General features: G+C 38.1%; 1 protein-coding gene across 4 annotated transcripts in view; it reads left to right on the top strand.

Moving 5' to 3' along the window:
* Positions 1 to 27,547, top strand: part of BBOX1 (gamma-butyrobetaine hydroxylase 1) — a 61,593-nt gene that overhangs the window by 19,750 nt on the left and 14,296 nt on the right. For all 4 annotated transcript variants that reach the window (XM_039217103.1, XM_039217104.1, XM_039217102.1 and 1 more), the window contains 2 exons: positions 6,757 to 6,955; positions 26,572 to 26,677. In XM_039217103.1, coding sequence (XP_039073034.1) covers positions 6,757 to 6,955; positions 26,572 to 26,677 — 305 coding nt within the window. The remainder of the gene's footprint in view (positions 1 to 6,756; positions 6,956 to 26,571; positions 26,678 to 27,547) is intronic.

Here is a 27,547-nt window from a genome sequence, read left to right as displayed (position 1 = left end):
GACCTGAGCCAAAGTCGGAAGGCTTAACTGACTGGACCACCCAGGTGCCCCTCTTTTATTTTTTTTTTTTTTTGAGTTTATTTACTTATTTGAGAGAGAGTATGAGTGGCAAAGGGGTAGAGAGGGAGAGAGGGGATCCCAAGCAGGCTCCCTATCATCAGTGCAGAGTCCTATGAGGGATTCGAACCCATGAAATGCAAGACCATGACCTGAGCTGAAGTTGGACACTTAACTGATTGAGCCACCCAGGCGCCCCAAAAATGTGTCACTTTCTGAAGTCCTTGCAGATGGGAGGTATCAGAATTCAGAATTGAATCCAAATCTGTCACCTTCAAATCTCAAGTTATTAACTCTAATACAATGTCCCTATCAAATTAGACCTGTATCTTCATCTCTACATGTGCTTCATGAAATGAACTAGCTTCAGAAAACGAAGACATGACTGACAGACAATTTGTATACATTTTCATTGACTGAAACATTGATTGGAGTCAACAGAGTTGAGACAGCCAAAAAAGATTCATTAGGTATGGGGCTAGACCACATCCAGAGACACCAGTGCTGTGGTAGAGCATCAGCAAAATTGAACACATCACACAATGGGGAGCAGAGAGCATAGGGCAGAGCTTGGAAGCCATAAAACATGTAAAACACGGGGAATAAAAAAGCTATTTGGACTTGGAAAAACTTAGCACAGTAGCTGTCTTTATACACATCTCCAAGACTGTCATATACTGTGTGATTATGGAGCACAGAATCAGCACCTAAGAGCATGGCAGCAAAGGGAGACTGTGCCTCAGCATAAGGAAGAAGCTTGTGACAGCTGGAGCTGTCTGGAAGCAGTATGGGTCACTCCAGAGGAAGTCACATGCAGTGTACACACTTGAAGGGGATCAAGAGGGTTTAAACCTTTTCAGGGATGTCATAGGGGATAATCACAGCAAGAACAGAGGGTAAAGTTGAATGTTTGAATATCTGTAATCAAATTATGTGTGTGGTCTCCCAGGTCTCACATGTATGAGCTGTAAGATATTGCACAAATTATCGAAAATCCTTAGACTTGTCTCCTCATCTATAAAATAGAGATAATATTAGAACCTCTGTTATGGGGTTGTTGTAAGGATTATATGAATTAATCCAGATAGAGTGCTTGTGAGAGTGCCTGGAATCATGCGTGCTCAATTAATGTTAGCTCTATATTCAAGTGCTCATCACACCCCGCCTTTTAGTGTCCTACCTTGTTTTATGTGTTCTTGGTTTCTCCAATTAGAAGGTCACTGTTGTCGGGGTGCCTGGGTGGCTCAGTCAGTTAAGCGTCCGACTTCGGCTCAGGTCATGATCTCATGGTTCATGGGTTTGAGCCCCGCATCGGGCTCTGCATTGACATCTAGCTCAGAGCCTGGAGCCTGTTTCAGATTCTGTGCCTCCCTCTCTCTCTGACCCTCCCCTGTTCATGCTGTCTCTCTCTCTCTCTCTCTCTCTCAGAAATAAATAAAAAACGTTAAAAAAAAAAAAAAGAGAGAGAAGGTCACTGTTGTCATAGGGCTGAGCATATAGAATATGCCAGGTGCCAGGAAGCTAATGGTCCAAAACAAAAATGTATTTCTCTCCTTTCAAGCGACATAAACTTGTGTAGAAGCCTGTTTCATGCATCCTTGGGGAGACTTTGAGTTTGGTGGGATTATCACCTAGGGAAAAGGTTTTATGGATTTCTTCATCTTTTAAAATTCTAAAGACTACTCAGACACAATCAACTTTCAGGGGTCGCTACCAGTCTCTAGTCCTCATTAGAAAATAAGCAAGATGGAGAAAAAGCAAAGGCTTGTTTAGGACACAAAACATACTAGTTTTCTGAAAATCTACTGGGTGCCAGCCCTGGGCTATACGCTGGGGCTGGAGGGAGGGGAGAGAAGGGAGCAGTAGGGGTGAGGATATAAACATACAGGACATGTTCTTGGTCCTTAGCAAGGAACTTGCAGTATAGTGGAAGAGAGATCAAGTCCTGCCTGATCGACCCTTGCTTACTTTTTCACTTAACCTGCTACCCTCCCGTTTGCTTGGGTTCTAGTCCCAGTGACTCTGAATTCCCCCAACAAGTTGAGAGATTCCCCCTCTTCCTCTGCCCCTCCCACTGGGACACTCTTCTCCTTGCCCTTTGCATAACTACCTTCTCTCACCCCCTGGGCTCTGGCTTAAGTAACATCTCTTCAGCTAGACCTTCCTTAGCTGCCATGTCTAAAAATGTTTCCCATCCTGCTCCCAGTAATTGTTTGACAGGTGCACCCCATTTGTTACCTCCATTGCACTTGCCACAATGTTTCTTTTTATCTGTTTGTTTGCTTCCTTGCTTAGTCACTTTGTCCCTCCCAAGAGCAGCAATCACGTCTATTTTTATTCACCAAATGTGATCTCTTTTGCACAGCCAGGCTTTCAACGAATATGTGTTGAGTAAGTGTACGATCATTTCAGTATAATGTGCTAAGCACTGTGACTGAGGTGTGTTTCAGTGCCAGGGGACCACAGAAGATAGCCTTCTTCTTACAGACCCCAAAGGAGGCCATTGCAGAGTGCTCCACCTCAGCCCCTCAGCACTCTTCCCAAGCAAACCCTCCACCTTCTAAGTGCACACCCGCCTCCCTGCCACTCTGCTGAAGGCCTTTCTCCGCCTGAGGAATGTGCTTGGCTAACACACAGAGAAGGCCAGAAAGACCCAGAAGCGAATGCCTGGAGAAGCAGCCAATGAGGGGTGGCCATGGGTGGCCAGCGGACTCCAGCTTCCTTGCCCCTGGGTGGGACAACTGTGCAGTGTCATCTACAGTATTGCCATGAGGGCCAGCAGTTCCCTTAACCATTCATTGAAATGGTTTTCTGGGGTACTTGAGTGGCTCAGTCCATTGAGCGTTTGACCTCAGCTCAGGTTATGATCTCATGGTTCATGAGTTCCATCCCCCTGTCAGGTTCTGCAATGGAGATGTGGAGCCTACTTGGGATATTCTCTCTTCCTCTCTGCCTTTCCCCTGCATGTTCGTTCTCTCTCTCTCTCTCTCTCTTTCTTAAAATAAATTAACTTAAAAAAAAGTTAAATGGTTTCCAGAGTCTTTCTTCCCTAGCTTGCTTCCCTCCTATTACTTCTGCCCCAGGATACCTCCTTAATACATTGCTTGCATTCATATCCTCATCCCAGGTCAGCTTCTGGAAGATCTCAGTCTAAGAGAAGATAAGTGATCAGATTCTTGAGACACGTCGAGTTCACCGGACAAGAAGTAAATAATATCTAAAGGCGCAGGATCCCCTTAGCGCAGAAAAGAGACCCAAAGCCCTATTTCCACCGAGATACTTTGCCTCTACTAGGGTCAGATTTTGCTTTTGGCTGGGCCCCTGCAAAGTATTTACAAGAAAAGATAGTAAGAGATTGGCTGATCCTCAGCACATTAGATGAGCTATTTCAGAACCAAAAGCACAGTTCAGTGCAGGTGGACAGAAGGTTCTGAACTCCAAATAACACATTGCAACCCAGCATGCTGTGCTCATGAATCTTTAACTAAAGAGCTTCTTTGTGTCTTTTCCTTTTTTGAAATACAACTCAGGACCCAGGAATGTGATGCCTAGCGGTGAATAGGAAACCTTGTACAAATGGTTCCTTGAAAGCCAGCATGTAGCTTGTTCATAAATTTTATGATGTGTGAAGCACATGTTCAAGGAAGTATTTATTAGTAAGACCATAAGTTAAATTAGAAAGGGTGGTTCATGCCTTAAATATTCCGTCATTTTCCATACCGTTTATGTATCTAGACCCAAGTGTGAAATTTAAATTTGCTTTTAATGTATTCACCTGACAAATGATTTACTCTGGTCAAACATATTTTCTCCAGAGTCCCCAGGAGCTCTGTTTTCTACTTGGGGTAGACTGGGGAAATGCTTTTTAATTGGATTTTCAATGTTAAAGTTTCTGTGCAGATATCATGAAATGACTTTACCAGTGGATTTATTGAAATGTGGTTCTCCCTGCAAAGTAGAGTATTTTATATTATGGATACTATGATGAATTTAGAAACTGGAGAGCCACAGTGTTATCTCTGAAAATCACACATAACAAGTTGAGTGTATGAGTGGCTCACATTAGAACACAGGTTCAATAATGAGCTGTGGCCCCTACTTGCCGATTTTTGTAAAGCACTTCGCAGGGCATGCCAGGATGAAAGCTATAGTTGGAAAATTGTGAACTTTGGAGAACTTAAAAGGCATTGTAACTGCCCTCTGATACCGAAATCCTGTAAATTTGAAATTATTTATAGTGGAGAATATGTTGTGTGTAGTACTGAGAGCCTTGCTTTATACTGGAGTCTCAGAGTGATATGGTTAATTTTATACATGTAAAGAGTAACATATTTACTGCAAGAACCTAACTCATTCTGTGTTTTTAAAACAAAGCATAGTGTGTATGTGGTATGTGTGTTATTCTATGATGGGAAAATGACTCCTATAGAAACAAAAATTCATTAAAACATACTGTAAATATATAGAGATGTATATAGTGTGTCCCCCAAGGATATCCTTCTTGAATCCACAAAGTTGTCAAAATACAAACTCAAAGTTTTTAAAACTTTTACGTCTTGTGAAAAATTTTTTTTCAATCTCTACGTATTATATATCCTGGATACACCATCACTGACACACTCTGGAAAGTGATAATGGCCTTAAGTAAAAGCAAACCAGCCTGAACCCTTGAATGCACTGGCATACGTTAAAAGAGAGAAGCTAGCTGGTTTTTGAGCCTTGGTTCATTTCACAAAAGGTGGACAGCAATGTTGTTGCGGTGCTGTGCCATGAAACCGACTCATGTTTTTTGGTGCATTTAAAATTGGGAGCCAAAGTTTATCTTTATTTTTTTTTTAATTCCACTGGAGTTAATGCACAGTGTTATATTGAAGGTTAACATTTAAGCCCTGGAGCTTGAACAAGTTCAGACAGCGGTCCTAATTGTAACATGCTTTCCTTTCCTTTTTATCTAGTAGATTTCCTTTATAAGGGACAGAATAAGCAATGGATATTCACACATATGTTCTTTCTTAGGCAACAACAGCATTTTAAGGCATCACTTGTTTATTTTACGCGTAGTTGTTAAAATTACAGACTTTGGAATCGGTTGCCTGGATTTGACTAACCAGCTCTGGAAATCATTAGCTCGCATGACTTGGATCCTTGTTCCCTTTTCTATAGTTTGGGAATGCTGAAAGCATCTGTTGCACATTTAAATTGTGGACATTAAAAGAAATAATATATGGGAAGTGCCCAGCACTGTGCCTGACATCTAGAAAGTACTCCACAAATATTGGCTATTATCATTGGTGGTAGTAGTAGCAGTGGTCTACTGTAGCAGTCTAGCCAGGCACTGTACTAGGCTCCTTGCATTATCTCACTGCATGGCCGACAAATGACCGGCACTTTGTAAATGAAGAGATGGCAACTCAGAAAAGACATGAAGAAACTAGCTGGTGAGATGCAACACAATAATTCAAACCCAGGCCTCTCTGCCTCTATGTTTTTACCCTGTTCATATCCTCTTTCATATGGTGCCAGCTGCATGCGACTGTTTAGCCGGTGGCTAACTACCTGCTGGAAGGGCAGGAGGAACTTTTCACTAGTAAAGCTCCTATCTGGCTCCTGAGAAATCCCTGTTTTTGCAGAAACAGACATGTTGACATCAAAGAGGGAATGATTTCCAGTCTGCAACTAGTACACGGGCACCTTGACCCATTCCTCATTCTTAAAATGGGGGCTTTGGGGTTGTTTTCTGTAACATGACATATATTCCCCAGTTAAAAAACTGAGGCATTGCTCAGGATGCTATTGAGATCATAAGATCTCGTTCTGTCATTTGTTAGGAAGGTTTGCCTTCCTAAAGCAAATTCTTTCTTCCAAAAATGAAGAAATCAAATGGATTAGCTAGAGTCAGGTATTTCCTGAATGCAGTTGTTAATATCTCAGTTATTTTCCTTGGCAAAATGACATCTTTGTGCTCTGCCTCCTTTAGGAGAGCCTGGTTTGCAGAGCAAATTATTTTTTTTCCATTTGTTTTCCTTTCTGTTTCTTCAAGTAGACATTTTTTATGAGCATTTGATCATGAGGGATTTGACATTATCTGCTGTGGCATTATCATCAAAGGGTCTTCGCAAAATGCATCTTTTATGCATCCCACGACCACACCTTTCACCTTTCCATCCCTATGGATAGTTTTGGTTCCCTCTAAAGAATGATTTGACCTCAGAGAAAGCTTCTTATCAGATGAAGTGGAAGAAGGAATTGTACCTACCAAGGCAAACACTCCTCTCACCTTCAGAAATACGCATATGCTGTTCTAAGTCCATCATTCACATTTTGTCATCTATTTGGAGTTGAGCAATGTCACTTGGCGGTTAAAACACACAATATTTCAGCATCATTTCCAAGTGGAGCCAGGCAGAGAAGCCCTAAGGACATACAGATCAAGAGCTATCCATAAGCTAAATCTTCTCTCGATACGTGAGATACAATGAAAGCCAGTCATGGGTCAGACCGTGGTAGGCAGGAGTATATAGTAGATTGGCATGGCTCCAAAGAAGACAAGCTGGTAGCTTGGGCATTCTTAATATGACTGAAGATAAGTTCCATGATAAATCAAAGGTCAACTTCAATGAACTAGCCCCTTCTCTGAGGTTCTCATTTTATAGAAACACGATGTAACCCCATCTCGTTTCTTCCTTTTCTTGTTCACAGAATGTCAGTACTGGGGCTCAGAGCTCCAGCTACCTACTCTGGATTTTGAAGATGTTTTAAAAGATGATGAACATGCATACAAGTGGCTCTCCAGCCTCAAGAAAGTAGGCATAGTACGACTCACAGGAGCATCTGACAAACGAGGAGAAGTTTTAAAACTTGGGAAAAGGATTGGCTTCCTTTACCTTACATTTTATGGGTGAGTCACCAAATAGCCTGTATTCTGCCATTATATGTAAAGTTTGATGTATTTCCCAGAAGGGGGACACTTTGGACTGGAGATACAAAATTTCCACAATGCCATGAGCAGGAAGTCAGATGACCAATCTAAAACTGGGATTTCCCTGAGAATAACTGGAATCTTAAAGGATCCTAAAAGCCCAGAGACATCAGACATCAGAGACAGGATAGTGATGGATGATGTGTTAGTTTGCCAGGGCTGCCATAACAGAATACCATAGACTGGGTCGCTCACACTACAGAAACTTATTTCCTCCCAGTTCCGAAAAGCAGAAGTCCAAGATCAAGGTGCTGGCAGGTTTGGTTTCCGGTGAGAGCTCTCTTCCTGACTTGGAGATGGCCACTCTCTCACTGTGCTCTCATATGGCTTTCATCTCTGTACCTGCATTGCTGGTGTCTCTTCCTCTACTTATAAAGATACCAGTCCTGGTGGAGAAGAGCCACAGCCTTACAATTTCATTTAACCTTATTCACTTCCTTAAAGGCTCTATCTCCAAATACACTTATATTGGTGCTTAGGGCTTCATCATAGTATTTGGGAGAGGGCACAATTCAGTTCATAGCAGGTAGGATGAAGGATTGTGTTTCTCCAAAATTTTTACAAATGCTGAAAGTTCATTAAAGTTTTAACACCCAAGACCCGGTGTAAAATAAAGGAGGGTCCTGGAGAAATGAAAGCAGCCACTAGATGTGTTAATAAAAAAAAAAAAAAAATGATAAAACTAATCTGCAGAAAATTAGGTCTATGCACTTCAGCAAGTAACAAGAAATGTAACTGATTTTAACTCTGAAACAAGAAGCTATTTGCATAAGAATTCCCTGAGGGGTAACATTAATTATGGGTAAGGAAACAATAGGAAACACTTATGTAGAAGTGAGGATATTACTGTATTTCCAGTCTGAAGGGTGAACTCTTCACACGATACATGCAATTATTCTTGGGCTCGGCTTGAGCTGCGCATGTTGGGAGTGAAAAGTACCTTCAAAATCCAAAAGTTGCAAAACTGGTAGCACACAAGCTGTATTCAGATATGTTTTATTTGGCCCACAGGATGTTGAAAGAAAATAGAATTAGTTGTCAACACTTAAAAACTGGGAGATTTTACATTAAATATGGATCTGACTTTTCTTGAAAAATCAAATCTGGCAACAACTGAGACTAAATCCCTACATGCCAACCACCTGATTGAAGCAAGCATGTTCTCACTCTCTAGTTGCACAAATTCCACCCCCACCCCTGCCTCAGACCTACAAGGGCCCTGCCTGCCCTTGAGTTGGCCATCCCTAATCTAGAGTAAGACCTTCTCATAAGGCCCTATAGGAGTAGACAAACATAGGATTCAAAAATATCCCACCACTTGCTCCCATTGAGTTAATCAAGTTGGTTCACAGCAGGGGCACCTGGGTTGCTCAGTTGATCAGGCTTCTGACTTTTGATTTCCGCTCAGGTCATGATCTCACGGGTTTGTGAGTTTGAGCCCCACATTGGGCTCTGTGCTGACAGCGGGGAGCCTGGTTGGGATTCTCTCTCTCCCTTTCTCTCTTTGACCCTTCCCTGCTTGCACACATGTTCTCTCTCTCTCAAAATAAAGACATAAACTTAAAAAAAATGTTGATTCATGGCAGAAGACTCTATCATGTTTAGGCTAGATGACCCAGCCTCCATTTCCACCCGAAGAATTTATTTCCACCATTAGCAAATCTGTGTGAAGATTTTCCTCTCCTCTACATTGGCAAGAATTTAAGCTGTCCTAGAGATTATATCAGTAACAACAGACAAAGGAAAGAGGTGGAAAAGTCTTGAAATTATTAAGAACCTCAACCCAACTATTTGTTCTTTGTTTAATGTTGATAATTTTCTTTTTTAAATATTTTTTATAGTTTTTATTTATTTTTGAGACAGAGCATGAGCAGAGGAGGGGCAGAGAGAGGGTGAGACAGTGAATCTGAAACAAGCTCCACGCTCTGAGCTGCCTGCACAGAACCCGATGTGGGGCTCGAACCCACAAACCGTGAGATCATGACCCGAGCTGAAGTTGGACGTTTAACTGACTGAGCCATTCAGGCGCCCCTAATGTTGATAATGTTCTCACACAAATATTATCCCCCTATTTACTGCTAAAGAATCTGAAGCTCAGAGAATTCAACTATAACCCAAGTTTTCACAGGTAGTAAAAAACAAACAAATAAAACAGTTACAATTGGGGTCTTTTTTATCCACGGATTCCTAATCTACCTCACTGTTGATGATATAAGGAAGAACACAGAAAGATGCTTTTAGGCACCAGATGGAAACAGAACACTTCAAAATAAATATCCTCTGTGTTCTTTTACTTAGTTTTTATTTGCTGATGAGACACTTCTCGTATCTATACAACACATTTCATAACTGCAGTCAATATTGGGGATCTCTTTGTTACAGTTTTCTGATGATCACCCCCATCCGTCACATTTAAGGTCAGATTCCTAGTCCTGATTCATGAATTGCATTTTGTTTTGTTTTGTTGTTACAAATCCTAAAAAGGCTTGATAATTTGGTCCCTGTTCTAATATTGTGAAATTTATTGAAATAAATATTCAAGGTTGGTTGTCAAAAACAAATCAAATCTACTGCTGCTGTTGCATTTCCTTTGTCCAAGACCTTTGCATCCAACCAGGCAGGGTTAGCCTATTCAATCTCATCTTCCGTGCAGAGGATCACATTTCTTTCCTGAAGCTCTCAAACTATACCATATGCTAAGAAATGCCTTTCTGGCCACCTCACTGCTACATCCACAACTGATTACCAAGGTCTCTGTGTGGGTTTTTTGTTTTGTTTTGTTTTGTTTTGTTTTGTTTTGGTAATTTTTAATTCTTTACCTCAAGAACTTACAGAAGAGGACAGCTTTGCTGTTGTTACTGATTTTATTGTTTGCTTATTTGCTTTTTATTAAAAGGATGAGAAAAATTAGTGTTCTCCTCAAGTTATTTTCCTTTTCTGCTCCTTCCCACAGTAATGTGGAAAGTGATAAAGTTTCCATAACATGGGATTTAAAAGAAGAAGGGATTTTTAGAGCAATAATTCTCAACTGAGGTTGCACATTGGAGTAACCAGTTTAAAAAATGCTGATATCTGAGTCCATTCTCCAGAGACTTTTCAAAATAGGATTTGGATGTGACCTGAGTACCAGGACTTTTTTAAACTCTACAGGTGGTTGGCACCTGGGTGGCTCAGTCAGTTAAGCGTCTGACTTCAGCTCAGATCATGATCTCATGGTTCATGAATTCGAGCCCTGCATCAGGCTCTTGCTGACAACTCAGAAGCTCAGACCCTGGAGCCTGCCTCAGATTCCGCGTCTCCCTCTTTCTCTGTCCCTCCCCCACTCATGCTCTGTCTCTCTTTCTCTCTCAAAAATAAATAAGCATTAAAAAAATATTTAGAAAATAAAAAAAGTAAAACTCTGCAGGTGGTTCTCATGGGTAGCAAAAATGAAAACGTTTGGTTGAGAGGAGGGGTACTTTAAGAGAAGGCAAATCTCTGTTGGTGTAGAGCTTGGGTGCTTTCTGTCCTCCCAATTCGCACAATTATGTACATGAAGTGGCATTTATCATGTTCTTCTTTGTACTGTAGTAATGCCTGGGCATGACTTCTCTTCATAACACAATCCATAGTTACCTTAAACATGGTCCCTCTTTTTCATAGCTGTGCTTTCTCCACTGGCAAAGTGCCTTACTCTTGTTTGAAAAACTAATTGTCAGGTGAGTGAGTAAATGGAATGAATAAATAAAGGCAATAAATAATGGAGAGGGGGGACTGCCAGAAATTGGAGAAGGATAGAGAAGGAAAGTGGGGAGAGGAAGGTTAAAGGGCAACTTTGCACTCCATGTAGATTTCTCAAAGAGCCTGGTTTCTACTCTTGCATAGATGCCAAAAATAATAATAGCGTGGTGCTATGTTATACATGCCCTCCTGGGGAAACAAGTACTCACCTAGCACTTTGCCATTCAAATAAGATTCCATTCAAATAGTTTGGAAAACTTGAATTACATGGGTCTCATGTAAGAATTATAATACCTATTTTTCGTTCTTAGTTGTTCTCTCAATTGCTAAAGGGTTGGTCGGGTGAACAAAAACAATAGATTTCAGCATTCTGCACAGTTTCAGCATATAAGAGGTAAGGAATAAATATTTAGTGATTGATGAACACCTGGATGTTTTAAAAAATTTGTAAAGCAGCAGATAAATGCAATGATTATTCAAACATTTCATAATCATAAAATTATGTTCAAATACTAAATCAAAATGGTAATAGCTTTGAGGACAAAAGTATTTTCTTCATCTGCACATCTGTATTTTCTCAGATGCTTGTCATTATTTTGTTAGGACAAATCCAAATCCTGTTTTTAAACCTTTAATTTGGATCAATAGAGTTTTTATAGAGTAGGGCCAAAAGCCTCATCTCATGTTCCTGAACTTTCTCCCAAAATCAATAAAAATACCTTCCTAAATAATTTTTTTCTAAATTTTTATTTAATCATTTTTCAAATGTATGTCTAATTAGTGTACAGTGCTGTATTCATTTCAGGTGTACAATATAAACACTCCTATACATTACTCAGTGCTCACCACAATAAGTGTACTCTTAATCTTCTTATCTAGTTCATTCTCCCCCACCCACCTCCCCTCTGGCAACCACCAGGTTGTTCTCTATATTTGAATCTGCTGGGTTTTTTTTTTTTGGGGGGGGGGTCTCTTGTTTTCTTTGATCTTTTGTTTTTGGTAAATTCCACATGTGATAAAGTATTTGTCTTTCTCTGATTTATTTGGCATTTTACCCTCTAGATCCATCTAGGTTGCTGCAAATGGCAAGATCTCATTCTTTTTTATGTCTGGGTAATATTCAATATATACCTCTATACACCACATCTTCCTTATCCATTTACCTATCAAATGATACTTGGGCTGCTTCCATATCTTGGCTATTATAAATAATGCTGTAATAAACATAAGGGTGCATGTATCTTTTCAAATTAGTGTTTCTGTTTTCTTTGGGTCAATAATCAGTTAGTGGAATTGCTGGATCATGTGTTGGTTCTATTTTTAATTTGGGGGGGAACTTCCACAGTGGCTGCACCTGTTTACATTTTCACCAACAAAGCATGAGGGTTCCCTTTACTCCACATCCTCACCAGCACTTGTTGTTTTTTGTCCTTTTGACTTTAGCCATTCTGACAGGCGTGAGGGGATATCTCATTGTGGTTTTGATGATAATTTCTTTTTTTATGTAATGTTTATTTATTTTTTTGAGAGAGAGAGACAGAGCACAAGCAGGGGAGGAGCACAGAGAGAGCGAGACACAAAATCCGAAGCAGGTTCCAGGCTCTGAGCTGTCAGCACAGAGCCCAACATGGGGCTGGAACTCACGAACCTTTAGATAATGACCTGAGCCAAAGTCAGGTGCTTAACCGACTGAGCCACCCAGGTGCCCCTGACGATAATTTCTTAACTGGAGAAATTACCTGGACTTATGACATAATTTAGCCCCATGGGAAATAGTCATTGTCAACTATTTATTTCTATGCACTATTTCTATACACTGCCATCTTCAGTGATTATACCAAGTTAGAATGTTTTCAAGAATTCAACCAGCAGAGTAAACTTGAAAGGAAGTATAGTCCCTGTCAATCACACAGAACATCTTGTTCAGCAGTATAATTGTTTTACTCATCTGTGCAACAACTATTTTTGTACACCCCACTGTGCAAGGCACTGTGTGAGGCATTTCACTCTGACCTACATTTGGGTTTCTACTTTATAGAAAAGTATCTTTTATGACTATTGTATATGGGCAAATATAAACACTTGATTTGGCTTCATCTAAAGAATCTGAACCAATAAAAATGCCACAAAATCAAGGAACAGACGGAAAAGACAACCCCCTCCCAGCCTCTCCTCTGTGAGAACACTACCAGTACCTCATGCCCAAACATGGGCAATTAAGTTAAACAAAATATGTGTTTTAGTCCTCACCCAAATGACCTAGTTTTACATTTTGAATGGCCTATCCAGAAAGAGAAGTGGAAATTCTCCTACTTCTTACATATTCCTAGCATCTAGTAAGGCAATTTCTATGTTTTTAATATTCTACTTTGAGCAGTGATGCATACAGTATGGAAGAAAATCAAGCACTCTGCTTTAAGATATCACTACTGTTTCTTTGCAGGGTTGTAGTAATGTTTGCTGGTCCTGGTGTTTTGAAACTCTAGTTCTGATAAGAAAACATTGAGAAGCTCAGATGTTCTTCCCTAAAAGGGCATAATCATACTCTGAAAATATTCCTTTTCCAATTGGTGGGACAACTAAATAAATTGGCTAGATCAGAGTTTTATTATTTACATTATATTTAAATATAATGGTGTGTGTGTGTGTGTGTGTGTTGTATGTATGTATGTGTGACACAGAAAGAAGGAAGGGGATTCAGTGTCAATTTTTTAACTATTTATGACCAGTATTGGGCATTAACTAAGTACCTACTCCTAACTAGCAGCCAGAATAATATTTGAAAATAAGGCTTGCATATCGCAGTGTCATTGTCATTGTCATATTGAGCTCTTTGCAGAGTGAAATGGTGGCCTCATCAAGGTGATATCTTCAGTACTAGTTCAGTATCTGACACCCAGTAGTCACCCAGGAAATTTTAATAAAAGGGAATGTGTGCTAAGATACTGAGCAATTCATTTGGTCAAGATGACAAAAGTTCTTTCTTAGCATTGTTGGTAGTTAGAAAATTAACCTTGTGAGCAACTCTGAATGATCCTTCTTCATCAGGAATCAAGCAGAAGAGAATACAAATTTCAACCTTAGCTAGCAAGACTGCCTTCCTTCCAGAATAGAGTCCAGAAGTTTCAACTTTTCTTCCTTCTAAGAATGTTTTATTTGCTGGCATAAGCAAATTCCGTTAACACATGTAGCAGGGATTAGACTAATATAAGAATAATGAGGTGAAAATGAAAAATATGTTTTTCTGAAATACCAACATCAGGAATAACATGTAGGCAGAGACAATGAGGAAAAGGGATAAAAGAAACTTAAGGATCTTGGTAGTAGTTAAATTTTATCTTGTGGAAACAAGCATGGAAGTTGCATAATTATTAAATAAAACTTACATGGTCACATGTTATAGTGGAAATTTTTAAATAAATACTTTGGAACACTTCATTCCAAAAAATCAAGGGGAAAACTGAGGACTCAACACTCCACAGCATCTGTATTACATTACTGCCCGGAGAGCGGCCCCTAGGACTAGTAGAGAATCAGAATTGAATCTTGACTCCATCACTGGCTATTTGTAGGAGAGAAGGTGATCTAAGCTTTTCACGTAATTTCCTGAAGCTCTATGATTCTCCTCTCCTGAGGACTTGCTTTTCTCTTTCTACAGGACTATTTTAATGCCTGGCATGTCCTTTGAAACCTTTAGATGAAAGTTTGCTGGAAAAATGTAAGAGGCTATGACGGCTGCCCAGTTCTTGCATGCAGGCTTCAACAGATGAATAAAATAATGTCAACCCTAAAATGTTTCTAGTGGGCTGTTTGTCAAATACACCAGCCAGGCCAGTTAAGAATTAACAATATTGAAATGGCCTCTGGGGAGTACAAGAATATATCCTTTCCAGCATTCACTGGATTTCTGCTAGCATTCCTGTAAGCCAGCCCAGCAGCATTTCACACATTCGGTTGTATTAGAGACTGAGGGTGTATGAGTGAAACATATGATTATTCCTTGGCAGTGGGCCCCTTAGAAATTGCTCCTACCAATAGCACTGCCTCCAAACCTGACTTTGAAACAGCTACTTACTTGACATACATGTTACCAGAAAACATTTGTGAAGTGTGGGGACTCAACTGGGAAAGAAAGAAAAAAAAGAAAAGAAAAGAAAAGAAAAGGAAAGAAAGAAAGAAAGAAAGAAAGAAAGAAAGAAAGAAAGAAAGAAAGAAAGAAGAAAGGCAGAAGGAAGGAGGGAAGGAAGGAAGGAAGGAAGGAAGGAAGGAAGGAAGGAAGGAAGGAAGGAAGGAAGGAAGGAANACCTAGGAAGGGAGGAAGGAAGGGAGGGAGGGAGGGAGGGAGGAAGGAAGAGGAAGGAAGGAAGGAAGGAAGGAAGGAAGGAAGGAAGGAAGGAAGGAAGGAAGGAAGGAAGAAAAATAAGTTTACCCATTTTGGTGAAGTTTCTAGGCAAGAAATTGCTTGAGAAAACCACATAGCCCTTCTTGAATAAAAATGGCTCTGAGTTATGAAAAATCAACCTACAAGCAATTTAGACTTGGGAAGAAAACAAAGAAAACCTGTCTGTCTAATGCTGTTTGTTCTTTTCTATTAGAAAAGTATACAGGGGCACCTCAGTCAGTTAAGCATCCGACTTTGGCTCAGTCTGAAAGTAGCTGTAACTCCATCCTATTTGGTAAAAACTCACACTGGGATTTCTTAGTGAGTTGTTGTAGATTTAGTACTGACCATACTGTTTAAGTAGAGGGGAGAGAACCTTTAAAATGTGTATGATTGTGAGCATTAGGGCTTCCCATGCAGAGTAACAGTCTCTGTTCTCTACGTCATTGTGAACCCCAGCTTACATTATCAGCCAAGAGACAGTCCCTGGGGTTCCTCTTATAATATTCAATTTCGCAGTAATTAAAGTTGCTGCCAACAAAACCACTTGAGTATGAGGTCATCTCATGAATGAAAGGAAAAATAATTTCTGTGTCTCGTGCTCCCTTCGAAATCAGTTGAGGAAATTTTGAGACCCTAACAAGCCACTTGCTTCTCCACAAGCCCTGACCTCCCCACTGCCATATCCCTTACCTCCTTGGTTATCCTCTGAGCATCCAGGACAGACAGCTAGTAATGGAACGGGAGAAAATAATTATCTAGTAGGCACCTTTGACTTGCTAAGTATTGAATTCAATGCTTTACAGTCATTGTCTTGAATTTTTACGATTCCAATAAAAAGTATTACCCCATTTTAGAGATAAGGAAACTGAGGCAGAATAATCAGGCTTTGAACCCAGGTTTACTTGATTTAATCTTCTAGAGTCTTTCCTTTGCACGTACTTATATGGCAGTTTACCCAGCATCCCCGATAGCTCCTATGGCCTTAATAATTATTAACTATCAAATATGTTTTCTACTCAATTATAGCTCAGATGCAAGGGACCAGTTTAGCAGGAGTGTATAGAAATTTCTCAAACTACATCATAATGACCGCACCAGGATATTCATTCCCATCCCCTCTATTAAGTTCAAATTATAGCCAATTGTTTGTGTAAAGGGAAAGTGACAGTAAACAGGGGAATCAGAGAACTTTCAGCAAGAGACGATAAAGTTTATACTTTAATCTTTCATATCAAAAATCTAAATTAGCATCTACGTCTTGTTCTGATAAAATAAATTAAGCACAATTTGACCTACACCCCCCTGAAAACTACTAAATATGCTTAATGTGGAATTCTCATAAACTTTTTTTTTTTTTGCAATGCACTGCATTCTTAGTCTTTATCATAAAAGCCTTCGGAAATTTGGAGGAAATTGCTATATAATATTTTTCTCTATGTTTTTAAAGATACTTGTCACCTTTCTATCACTACCTGTCTTTTCATTATTGGGAGTATTATTAATCTTTCAAAATAAGTTAAAAATAAATTTCACTTCTCATGGTGAATAAATACAGACACAGAAAAATCACATAAAATAAGTGTATAGCTTAATAAATTTTTATAAGCCAAACACTCTTGAAATACCATCCAGGTCAAGAAATACAGCATCGATAGTCACTCCAGAACCCATCCACATACCCCAAGTGGTCACAATCCCCACTTTTCTCCCCAAATGTAACAGCTTTCTTGGATTTTATGGTATTCACTATCTCCTTTTCCTGATTAAGAGTTTTATCACCAAAAATGTGCATCCCTTCACAGTAGTTTCCCAAGTTTTTAGATTTTTTATATCTTTTTTGATCCCCTATTAATTCTATTAGTAAATAAAATTTACTACTTAGCAGCAGAGCCATGTGAACGTATCTCTATTCACTTGAGTTGTTTGAATCCCATTCTCTTGTAAATTCCTCAGGAAGGACCCATGAGAACAATATTCTCTAAATTCTTGCATGTTGACAGCAGTTTAAGGTCTTTATACTTGAAAATCAGTTTGGCTAAATATAAAACTCCTGGCTCACAGCATCTTTAATATGTCACTATGGTTTCGTTGGTAATCTAATTTTCCTTTTCTTATAAATAATTTGATATTTTTACTTGGATGCTCAAAAGATTTTTCCCTTTAAAGACCAGTAATTTTACAGACTCTTTTGGTGTTTGCTGTTCTGGGACAACTATTCCAGGCCATGTCTGGTTCAGTCTTTCAATGAGCAATTTCAAACTTTTTTTTTTTTCAAGATTTTTTTTAATCATAGTTCTTAATATTTGTTCTCTATTTTGGGTTTCTTCTTTTGAGGACTCTTATTATGTGCATATTAAAATCTTCTGGGCCTGTTCCTTTTATTTTTTTAAATGTTTTATTTATTTCTGAGAGAGAGAGAGGCAGCGTGAGCAGGGGAGGGTCAGAGAGAGAGGAAGACACAGAATCTGAAACAGGCTCCAGGCTCTGAGCTAGCAGTCAGCACAGAGCCCGACTCGGGGCTCAAACCCATGAACCTTGAGATCATGACCTGAGCCGAAATCGGACGCTTAACGGACTGAGTCACCCCAGCTCCCCGATGGGCCTGTTCCTTTTAATTTATTACTTGCTCTCAAATCTTTCTTATCTCTTGTCTTTTTTAATATTTAAGTTTTTCTCCTTTTTATATTCTAATTATTCAAAGGTGTTATCTGTTGTGCTTATTCAATATTGTATTCCTTCTAGCTTAGTTTTCATTTTTAATGATTTTTAAGACTTTTCCTTTCTGAATACATCATCCCATATTTCAGGTTCTATATCTGGTATAAGTTATTCTTTCATACATTGTATTATTTCATCAATGTGTTCTGGACTCAACAGAGTGGCTATAAATAGAAAAGAGAAATTAGAAATAGAAAAATTAGAATATTTTTTTATCTTTTGGGGACATATCCTTCTGGCATGTATTATCTGTAGGTATGTTATTTTGCTATTCATTCTTTTTATTTTTTCATTAAATTTTTTAATGTTTATTTTTGAGAGAGAGAGAGACAGAGTGCAAGCAGGGGAGCAGCAGAGAGAGAAGGAGACACAGAATCCGAAGCAGGTTCCAGGCTCCTAGATGTCAGCACAGAGCCCTGTGGTGGGCCCGAACCCACGATCTGTAAGATCATGACCTGAGCCAAAGTCAGATGCTTAACTAAGGCACCCAGGGGCTCCTATTCATTCTTTTTCTTAAAATAACTTTATGACACAGAACCTTAATCATTGGATGTTGCTAATTTTTATGTGACTTTTTCTTAATTATTGAAAGGAAATATGCTTCAGAAACTTTTTTTATGGTTTTGAGCTGTGTTTCCAAACTATGGCTTATAACATTCTAACATTTCCTGGTTTCTCTTCTTTTACTTTTATCATTTTCTTTTGTCTTTACTGTCTTTGTACTATTTCCTTTCATTTTCCTTTGTCTTTACTGTGTCTGTACTGTTCAATTTAGAGTCTTTCTCAGTAGAAAGCCTTATCATGGATGAGAATTTTGTCTGTTGTTTTTAGAGTTTCTGAGGCCTCAGACTAATCTGGTCCCCTCACAATGGACTTCTCATACTCAGCTGTGTTGAATGTGAAAATACCCTCCAAGGCTGACTGCTATTCTCAAGCTGCCCTGCCATAGTCTCCAGTAACTATCCAGTAATGATTTGAGAATTTTCCAGATCCATCAAGTACCTAGTTGCTTCCCTCTGCTTCTTCCCCTGCACAGTTTCTGATACTCCATATTGTGGCTCTCAAAGGTCCATCTCTATACCCATTCATATTCATGAACATATCTTGTCACCTAATTTTGGTTTAGATGTACCTGAGTTTTTGGATTGGCACACTAGATGTCCTAGTGAGAGAGATTAAAAACTGTGTCACCACCATGACTGCAGGATCCTTCTTGTTTACTTTGTATCTTTATGTGTCATGTAGATTTCCATATTAGTTTAATGGATTGAGTAAGAACAATGCTAGATATCAGACAGGTTCCTTTTGTTCTTTTAGTTTATGTTGAGGATATTAATTCTCACAAAAATGGTATAGAATTCTTCATCTTTAGGAGTGAATGCAATGTAAATGAGTGTTCATAATATAAGTAGAACTGAAGAGATAATCACTCTTTTAAAACACAACTCTAGCAATTTTGCCAAGTATTATTTACACACAACTGTAACACTTCCCCTAGAAATAAGACAACAAAAATGATTGGTGGCCAAATTATTTATAATTTAAATATACCTAAAACATATGACTTAGGTCAAGATTAAAGTTAATAGCCAGACAATCAGGAAAGTAACACAATTTACCATTTTACAGTCCATGCCTTCATTCAACAAATATTTTTGGCAGTGGGTTTAATGCTATGAGATAAAGAGTATGTTTCAACTCAGTTCCTTGATGTAATGAGACTTTTTTAAATAATACTTTACAGGACAACAAGGGAAGCAGAGCTTTGCAGCAAAGCCAAGAATAGCCATAGAGCAAACTCCACACCCCATTCCAGCCCATATTGGACTTCTCTCACTTCCTTTGATAGGCCATGTTCTCTCCCTCCATTGTGTCTTCTCACATGCTATGTCTTCTGCCCACGATCACCTTTCCTCCTCTGGGTAAATCCTACTCAGTCTTCAGGCCTCTATTTAATCTTCCCTTCTTTATTCTCATAAGACCTTGTACTTTAGTTTTGGAAGATAAATCACGATAATTTTTATTCCCCATAGACTGTATATTCCATGAGGTACAAGTGCCATGTCTGTCCTGTTCACTCCTGCATCCTCAGTTCCTGGCCCAGTGTGTGTATCTAATAAGTGATCATGGAAAAATAAGTATCTGAAACTCTGCAGAATGACTGCATCTGGGAAGTCATCTGTACGTGTGTCACAACTACAGTTAGAAATAATACATAGTATAATCTTCCTTTGAATGATTATGTTTTTGTTTATTTTAGTTAAGAGTTAATTTTCTGTGTTAAAACTTAGAAAAAAATTTTTAACATGGAGCACCTGGGTGGCTCAGTCGGTTAGGCCTCTGACTTCATCTCAGGTCATGATCTCATAGTTTGTGGGATGGAGCCTCACGTCAGGCTCTGTGCTGACACCTCAAAGGCTGGAGCCTGCTTCAGATTCTTTGTGTCCCTTTCTCTCTCTGCCCTTCCTATGTTCATGCTTTGTCTCTCTCTTTCTCAAATTAAATAAACATTAAATTTTTTTTTAAATTTTAACATATATGAGCATTATATTTTAGATCCAATAGGACAAGTAATAATAATTCCTTCTTTTGAAGGCATTCTTCTATTGCTTGATGAGACCAGCTTGCAGCAGGTTGAGACTAGAGATTATAGCTATTGGTGATGATAAATCCAGGTTGCAGTTGTAGAGCATCTTTTCATATAAGTAGTACTTCAAAAAAGAAAAAGATGACTAATAAATCCAGCATAATTTTCCAAGTGTGAGCCACTAACCAAAAGATTATAAAATCTGTCACCAAGGGTATAAAGAACAAATCTAGCAAAAACAATATTTCAGCATCCCATAAACACTAAAAAATTCAAATTTGTCACAAAACACTTAATAGTAATAAATATCATGAATATCTATGATTGGACATCTAAGTTGGGTGGATTGAGTGAATTAGTATTTAAACCAAGCCCACAAAGTAGTCTCTAAAAGCCATGATCTTAATGTTTGGTAGCTTTTGACCAAATCCTTAAATGGAAAATATAAAAGAAATTTCTTTTTTATTTTAATTCCAGTAGAGTTAACATGCAGTGCTATATGAGATTCAGGTGTACGATATAGTGATTCAACAATTCTATGCATCACTCAGTGCTCATCCTGATAAGTGTACTCTTAATCCCCTGCACCCACTTCACCCTCCCTCCTCGTAACCACCAGTTTGTTCTCTCTAGTTAAGGGTCTGTGTTTTGGTTTGTCCAATTTTGAGAATGACACAAGTAGCTCCGTGGAAAGATGTAGATTTGTTTAAAATAGCATCTCTGGCCAAAGCAGGATTATGTGCACAGTTTCAATGACCTGGCCCTGCTCAATACCAGGCAAGTCTATATCAATGGATTAAGATGCTGTGCTGAGCCTGCCTCTTTGGTTTTAGAAAAACCTGGCCCTGCACCTCTGTCTCCATCATAACAGTCCCTGATAATCTGCTCAAGTTGCTTTACTTGGAAAAACATTAGAATCTGTTTCTAATGAAAGATGATATAAATACATGCTCGTCTCACTAAGGCCCCACAAGTGGGCTTTTAAAACAGTTTCCCCACAGGCCAGTGGGTCAAATTTGCATTTATTTCTGCTGTGTTTTCCTTTGGATTTGAGAAGGATACGTGAAAACTTAGGGTCATAAACAATCAGCAATGGCCTTCTTGGCCTGATTCATTTCTATAAGGAGGTAGAAAGGTAGACCAAATGACATTTCTAGGATTTTTCCAGACTTATGCTATAACTATTATGAGAATGTTTTATGATTGGAATTGGCAAGCTCCTTTCCTGGGATTTATCCTTATGTGCGCACATAGACTTTGAGGCTACACATCCCATACCGTGCCTAAGACACTTTAGGGCTAAAAATGTTTATCATCCCCTGCCAGTTAGCACAGAAGACTGGAGACCTGCCTTGATGATGCCAAGTCACAGGCCCCATCCCTGTAGAAGCCAGTTAATGTCAAACAAAGAAAAGATCTGTTCCCTGGCTAAAGCATGCACCTTGAATCTCAGCCAGCTCTTTGCGACATGAATTTCAATTAGTTTATCCCTGATCATAGGAGATAACAAGAAGGGAAATGTAGGTGAATCAATGCAAAACCATCAACACTCTTGAAAAGGAAATCTAAATATAGTCATTTCCTACTCACAATGTCAAAAGCATCATCTAATTGGATGAAATTACTTTTTTTGCATCCTTAAGTACTTTCCTACATGTTGATTATTCTTGGAATGGTGATGGTAACAAAAGCTGGAATCTCTATTAGGTACGGGTCATGGAGTGACATGAATTCATAGAGAACATGTATTTCCTGGCTGTAGTCACTACAGTATAATGGATTGTCTGACTCATATTTGAAATGAATTGGAGCAGGCTATATATCCTCCTCTTCTTTCACTGGGTGTCTTTCCAGCTTATGGCCACATATAGATGGTTCTTTAAACTTTGATGAAAGATTTACCAGGCTTTCCATTTTAAATTCATTTTAAATTTAAATGGAAAAAAAATTAAAAAGGTAGTTTCATCCTTAATCCCAGAGAATGGGGAAGAAATCCTACCTTTCACTTCAGATTCCTCTTTCTAAAATACATCTCCCAAAAATTCACATTTCTCCTTTTCTTCTAGGTCTTCTGGAACACTCCCCAAAGCATTATGTATGCCATGATACTCTCCTGGCCTATAGTATCTTTAGCTCCTTACCTTGCTTTATTGCTTTTATAGCACTTATCTCTGTTATTACTTTTGGTGATTACTTGTTTATTTGTTTCTCTTGCTCCTTGATATATCTTTAATTGCTAAAACAATGTCTGGAATAGAGTAGGTGTTTAACATATTTATTGAAAATAATTTGATAAATTTGAACATAAATTAATAAATAGACATTATAGCTGCAATAAAATGACATGCACATATAGTGACACACTTTTCAAACCAGGTTTTGGCTTATTTTAAAACATGGCTTTCTTCTAATTACACATGACCTCAATCTTCCAAAGGAAAAACCTTACAAAATCTGAATATTGGTTTATTTTCTTGCCACAGAGTTGCAAGTAATCCTTAGTTCTTTTACTTTTTTTTTTACTTGTAAGCCAAGCTATTTTTTTTGTAACTGGAGGTAAAATCGACATAACAATTTTAAAGTGTATAGTTCTGTGTCATTTAGTACATTGACAATGTTATGAAGCCATTACCTCTATCTAGTTTTAATACATTTTCATCAATAATATTATTTTCAAAAAAACCTAATTATTCATCTTGGAGTGATAGAAAACTAATTCATCACATTATAAAATGGTAAATAAAGGGAAGGAATCAAGTGTTTATCTCATTATCGATAAGTAAGCTATTATACGGAATAACCAAATACTAAATGAAGGAAAGCAGGTCTTCTTAACAGTATTCCAGCTGATAAATAAAAAAGAATTACTAATTTGGTATTTCACTATTTGGGACTCCCAATGACTTTAGTGGATCTAGCCACTGAGCATAAGTGTGTACAAACATCACAAAAAAAAAAATCTCAAAATTCTGTCTTGCAATAAAAGAGCGTGATGCTATTTGCAGTTTTGACAAGGAGAGAAAATAGAGTTTGTCCAAGCCTCTGCACTCAGCTGCCAATTTCCTAGAAACACAGAAGACAGGGAAACATGTCGAACTACACCATGATATGCGATCAGCAAAAACAAGACTGTGAGGAACTCTATAGGTCAAATTCCGAAGTTCTTCAAGCAGTAAATTGTTAAGAACTGGCTGGAGGGGAAACCTCTAGATTAAGAGATTTGAAAGACAACAATTGTTGCTAATGGGCAATCTTAAACATAGTGTCTGAGGGTGCACATGCAAAGCTAAAAACGTAAAGAAATGTAAAGAAATGATAAATACAGAAGTTATGGACATGGTTACTTTGGAGAAAAGAGAGATGAGATTCTGGTTGGGACAAGACATATAAGCTTAAAGTTACATTTCCCAATCTGAGTAATAGTTACAAGAGTGTAATTAAAAATTTATTAAGTCCAAATAAAATAATAAATAAAAATTCATTAAATTCCCTGTAGATCAGGAACAAGAGAAGAGTGCTGGTTTTCACCATTACTATTCAATATTGTACTGGAGGTTTTGGCCAGGGCAATTAGGCAAGAAATAAAAATAAAGGCATCCAAATGAGAAAGGAAGAAGTAAATTTACCTCTCTTCACAGATAGCATGATCCTATATATAGAAAACCCCATAGAATGCACACACACACACACACACACACAGCTAATAGAACTAATTAATGAATTCAACAAAGTTCCAGGATATAAGATCAATACACAGAAACCAGTCATGTTTATATACACTAACAGTGAACAATCTGAAAAAAAAATTTAAAGAATTCCATTTGCAATAACACCCAGAAGAGTAAAGTACCTAGGAATAAATTTAACCCAAAAAATGAAAGACTTACAAAATGAAAGCTTCAAAACACTCAAGGAAATTTAAAAAGACCTAATAAATTGAAGGACATCCACATTCATGGATTGGAAGACAAAATATCGTTAAGATGTGATTATTACCAAAGTAATCTATAGATTCAATACAATGCTTACCAAAATTCCAATGGCCTTCTTGTAGAAATGGAAAGAGCAATGTTCAAATTCATATGAAATTCCAAGGGGCTCCAAATCCTAAAAAATAAGAACAAAGTTGGAGGACTCATACTTCCTGATTTCAAAACTTACTATCAATCAAAAATAAAACTTCCTGCAAACCTACAGTAATCAAAATATTGTGGTGCTGAAATAAGGATAGACATATAGACTAATGGAATAGAATTAGCGTCCAGAAGTAAGCCCATACATCTGTGGCTAATTGATTTTTAATAAGGGTGCTGAAACCTCTTGATCAGAAAACAACAGTCCCTTCAAAAAATAATGCTGGGACAACAGTATATGCACATGCAGAAGAATGAAGCTGGCTTCACAAAAATTAATTCAAAAAATTAAAAAGATTAATTCAAAAAAATCAAGGACCTAAATATAAAACCATAAAATTCACTGAAGAAAGGACAGGGTAAATCTTCAAGACCTTGGATTGGGAAATGGATTCTTAGATACAACACCAAAAGCACAAATAACAAGAAAAATATATGAACTGGGCTTCATCAAAATTTAACACTTTTGAGCATCAAAGATCACTTCTAAGAAAATAAAAAGACAATCTATAGAAGGGGTAAAAAGAGTTGTAAATTATATGTCTGTTAAGGGTCTGGTATCCAGGCTTATAAAGTACTCCTACAAAAAAAAAAAAAAAGACAAACTGCTCAATTTAAAAATGGCAAAGGTCTTGAACAAGCATTTCTCCAAAGTAAATATACAAATAGCCAAAAAGCATATGAAAAGGTACTGAACATCATTAACCATTAGGAAAATACACATCAAAACTATGAAATACCACTTTACACCCACTGAGATGGTTAAAAATAACAACAGTAGCAGCAAGAACAACAACAACAACAGAAAACAACAAGTGTTGATGAAGATGTGAAGAAATTAGAACCTTCATGTACTGCTAATGGGAAAGTATAATGGTCCAACCGCTATGGAAAACAGTTTGACAGCTCCTCAAAAACTTAAAGATAGAATTATGATATAAATCTATAATTCTGCTCCTGGTATTACCCAAAAGAATTGAAAACAAGTACCCAAATAAGTGCATGCATACACATGCTTATGCTAGCACTCTTCACAATGACCAAGGAGTAGAAATAGTAAAAATGCCCATCAATTCATAAATCAGTAAACAAATTGTGGCATAGCCATACAATAGAATATTATTTAATGATAAAAGGAATAAAGTAATTATTTTGGATGAATCTCAGAAATATTTTGTTAGGTAGAACAGCCAGACAGGAGAAGTCACACATTGTATGATTCCATTTATATTAAACATCCCAAATAGCTAAGTCCACAGAGACAGAAAGGATGTTGATGTTTGCCAGTGACTGGGAGAAGGGCAGAATGGAAATAAAATGCATGATGGGTAAGATGTTTCAGTGTGGAGTGATGGAAATGTTTTGCAACTAGATAGACAGAAGCAATGGTTATCAATATTGTGAATGCCCTAGGGGTCACTGAATTGTCCACTTTAAAATGGTTCACTTTGGGGCAGCTGCGTGACTTGGTTGAGTATCTGACTTGATTTCAGCTTAGGTCATGATCTCACAGTTCATGGCATCGAACCCCACTTCAGTCTCTGTGATGATAGTGTGGAGCCTCTTGGCATTCTCTCTCTCCCTCTCTCTCCCCTTCCCCTGCTCAGTCTCTCTCTCTCTCTCTCTCAAAATAAATAAACTTAAAAAAAAACACATAAAATCGTTCATTTTGTGTTCTGTGTATTTCACTTTAATAAATGGTTTTTAAATTCATTTAGCTATTAAGAAACATAACCTACAATAAACTCTGTGGGATACACTAATGTGTAAATGTATTTTTCTTTGGAGAAAAGAAAAGAAGGGAAGAGATGCATATTCTGAAATGGTTACTTTGGACAAGGAAAGGTCGAGCTCTCTTCCTGGCTCACATCACTATGGTAATTATTTCATGAAATGAAAAGTTTCCATTTCCCCTATGTATCCAGTTCATTCTAACACATTTCCTCTGGCTTGGTGACAGCCTGTTTAAACATATGTTTCTTGTATTTTACAGACATACTTGGCAAGTGCAAGACAAAATTGATGCAAACAACGTGGCTTACACAACCGGGAAGCTAAGCTTTCACACTGATTATCCAGCTCTCCATCATCCACCTGGGGTAAGGTGAGCCTCAACATATTTTCCACAAGGCAGGCCAAGGACCAATATCCTCCTATATTTTGAGTCTAGAAGACTATAGTTTTCACTAACTAATTGTCTTATGTAGATCTTTCTTCAAGCACAATCCAAACACAAAATGTCTATACCTAAATCTTGACTAGCCTAATATTCCCAAGGGAGAGAAGATTTTCACATATTTTTTAAGAAAAACTTCTTTGTTTTTTTCTGGAAATAACTATTGGCACGTTTTGCTTTGCCTAGACAAATTTTACAATAGCAGTACATCTTGAGGTCTTTTTGCATATTTACTGTTCCCAAGAGAGGTAAAAGAGAAAATAAAAGTAAGGAATAAAATGTAGGGTTTTCCCATGAGGTCGCATGGCTGTCATTTATATCAGTTAGCAGTTGCTGCATAAAAACCACTTCATAATTTAATGGCTTAAAAGAATAGCCATTTACTTAGCATGTGTTTTTACAATTCAGCTATGTTTACCTGGGCAGTTCTGCTGTTGGGCTGGCTAAGGACTGGTTGACCTTAGGTGGACAACCTAATGTGTCCTGTCTCTGCTCAACTTGGTGTATTACCCACCAGCAGGCTAGCCCAGGCTTAGGTAAATTTGCAGAGAGTAAACCAAAACATGAAGGCCTCTTGAGATCTACATTAGCCATTGGTACAATGTCACCTCTGCCATGTTTCATTAGTCTAAAGAAGTCCTAAGTTTAGCCTAGCTTCAAGAGGTGAGTAAGTAAACCTCACCTTTTATGAGCTGCAGAGACTCACTACAAAGGGGTGTGGACTCAAGGAGCAGAATAACCATGGCTATACAGTAAAACCTTGGATCAAAAGCAACTTGTTCTGCGAGTGTTC

The sequence above is a fragment of the Hyaena hyaena genome, unplaced genomic scaffold, assembly GCF_003009895.1.
Source record: "Hyaena hyaena isolate Hyena2069 unplaced genomic scaffold, ASM300989v1 scaffold_668, whole genome shotgun sequence".
NCBI classification, from domain to species: Eukaryota; Metazoa; Chordata; class Mammalia; order Carnivora; family Hyaenidae; genus Hyaena; species Hyaena hyaena.
The sequence above is the reverse complement of the archived record's forward strand: the minus strand, read 5'-3'. Positions and strand labels throughout refer to the sequence as shown.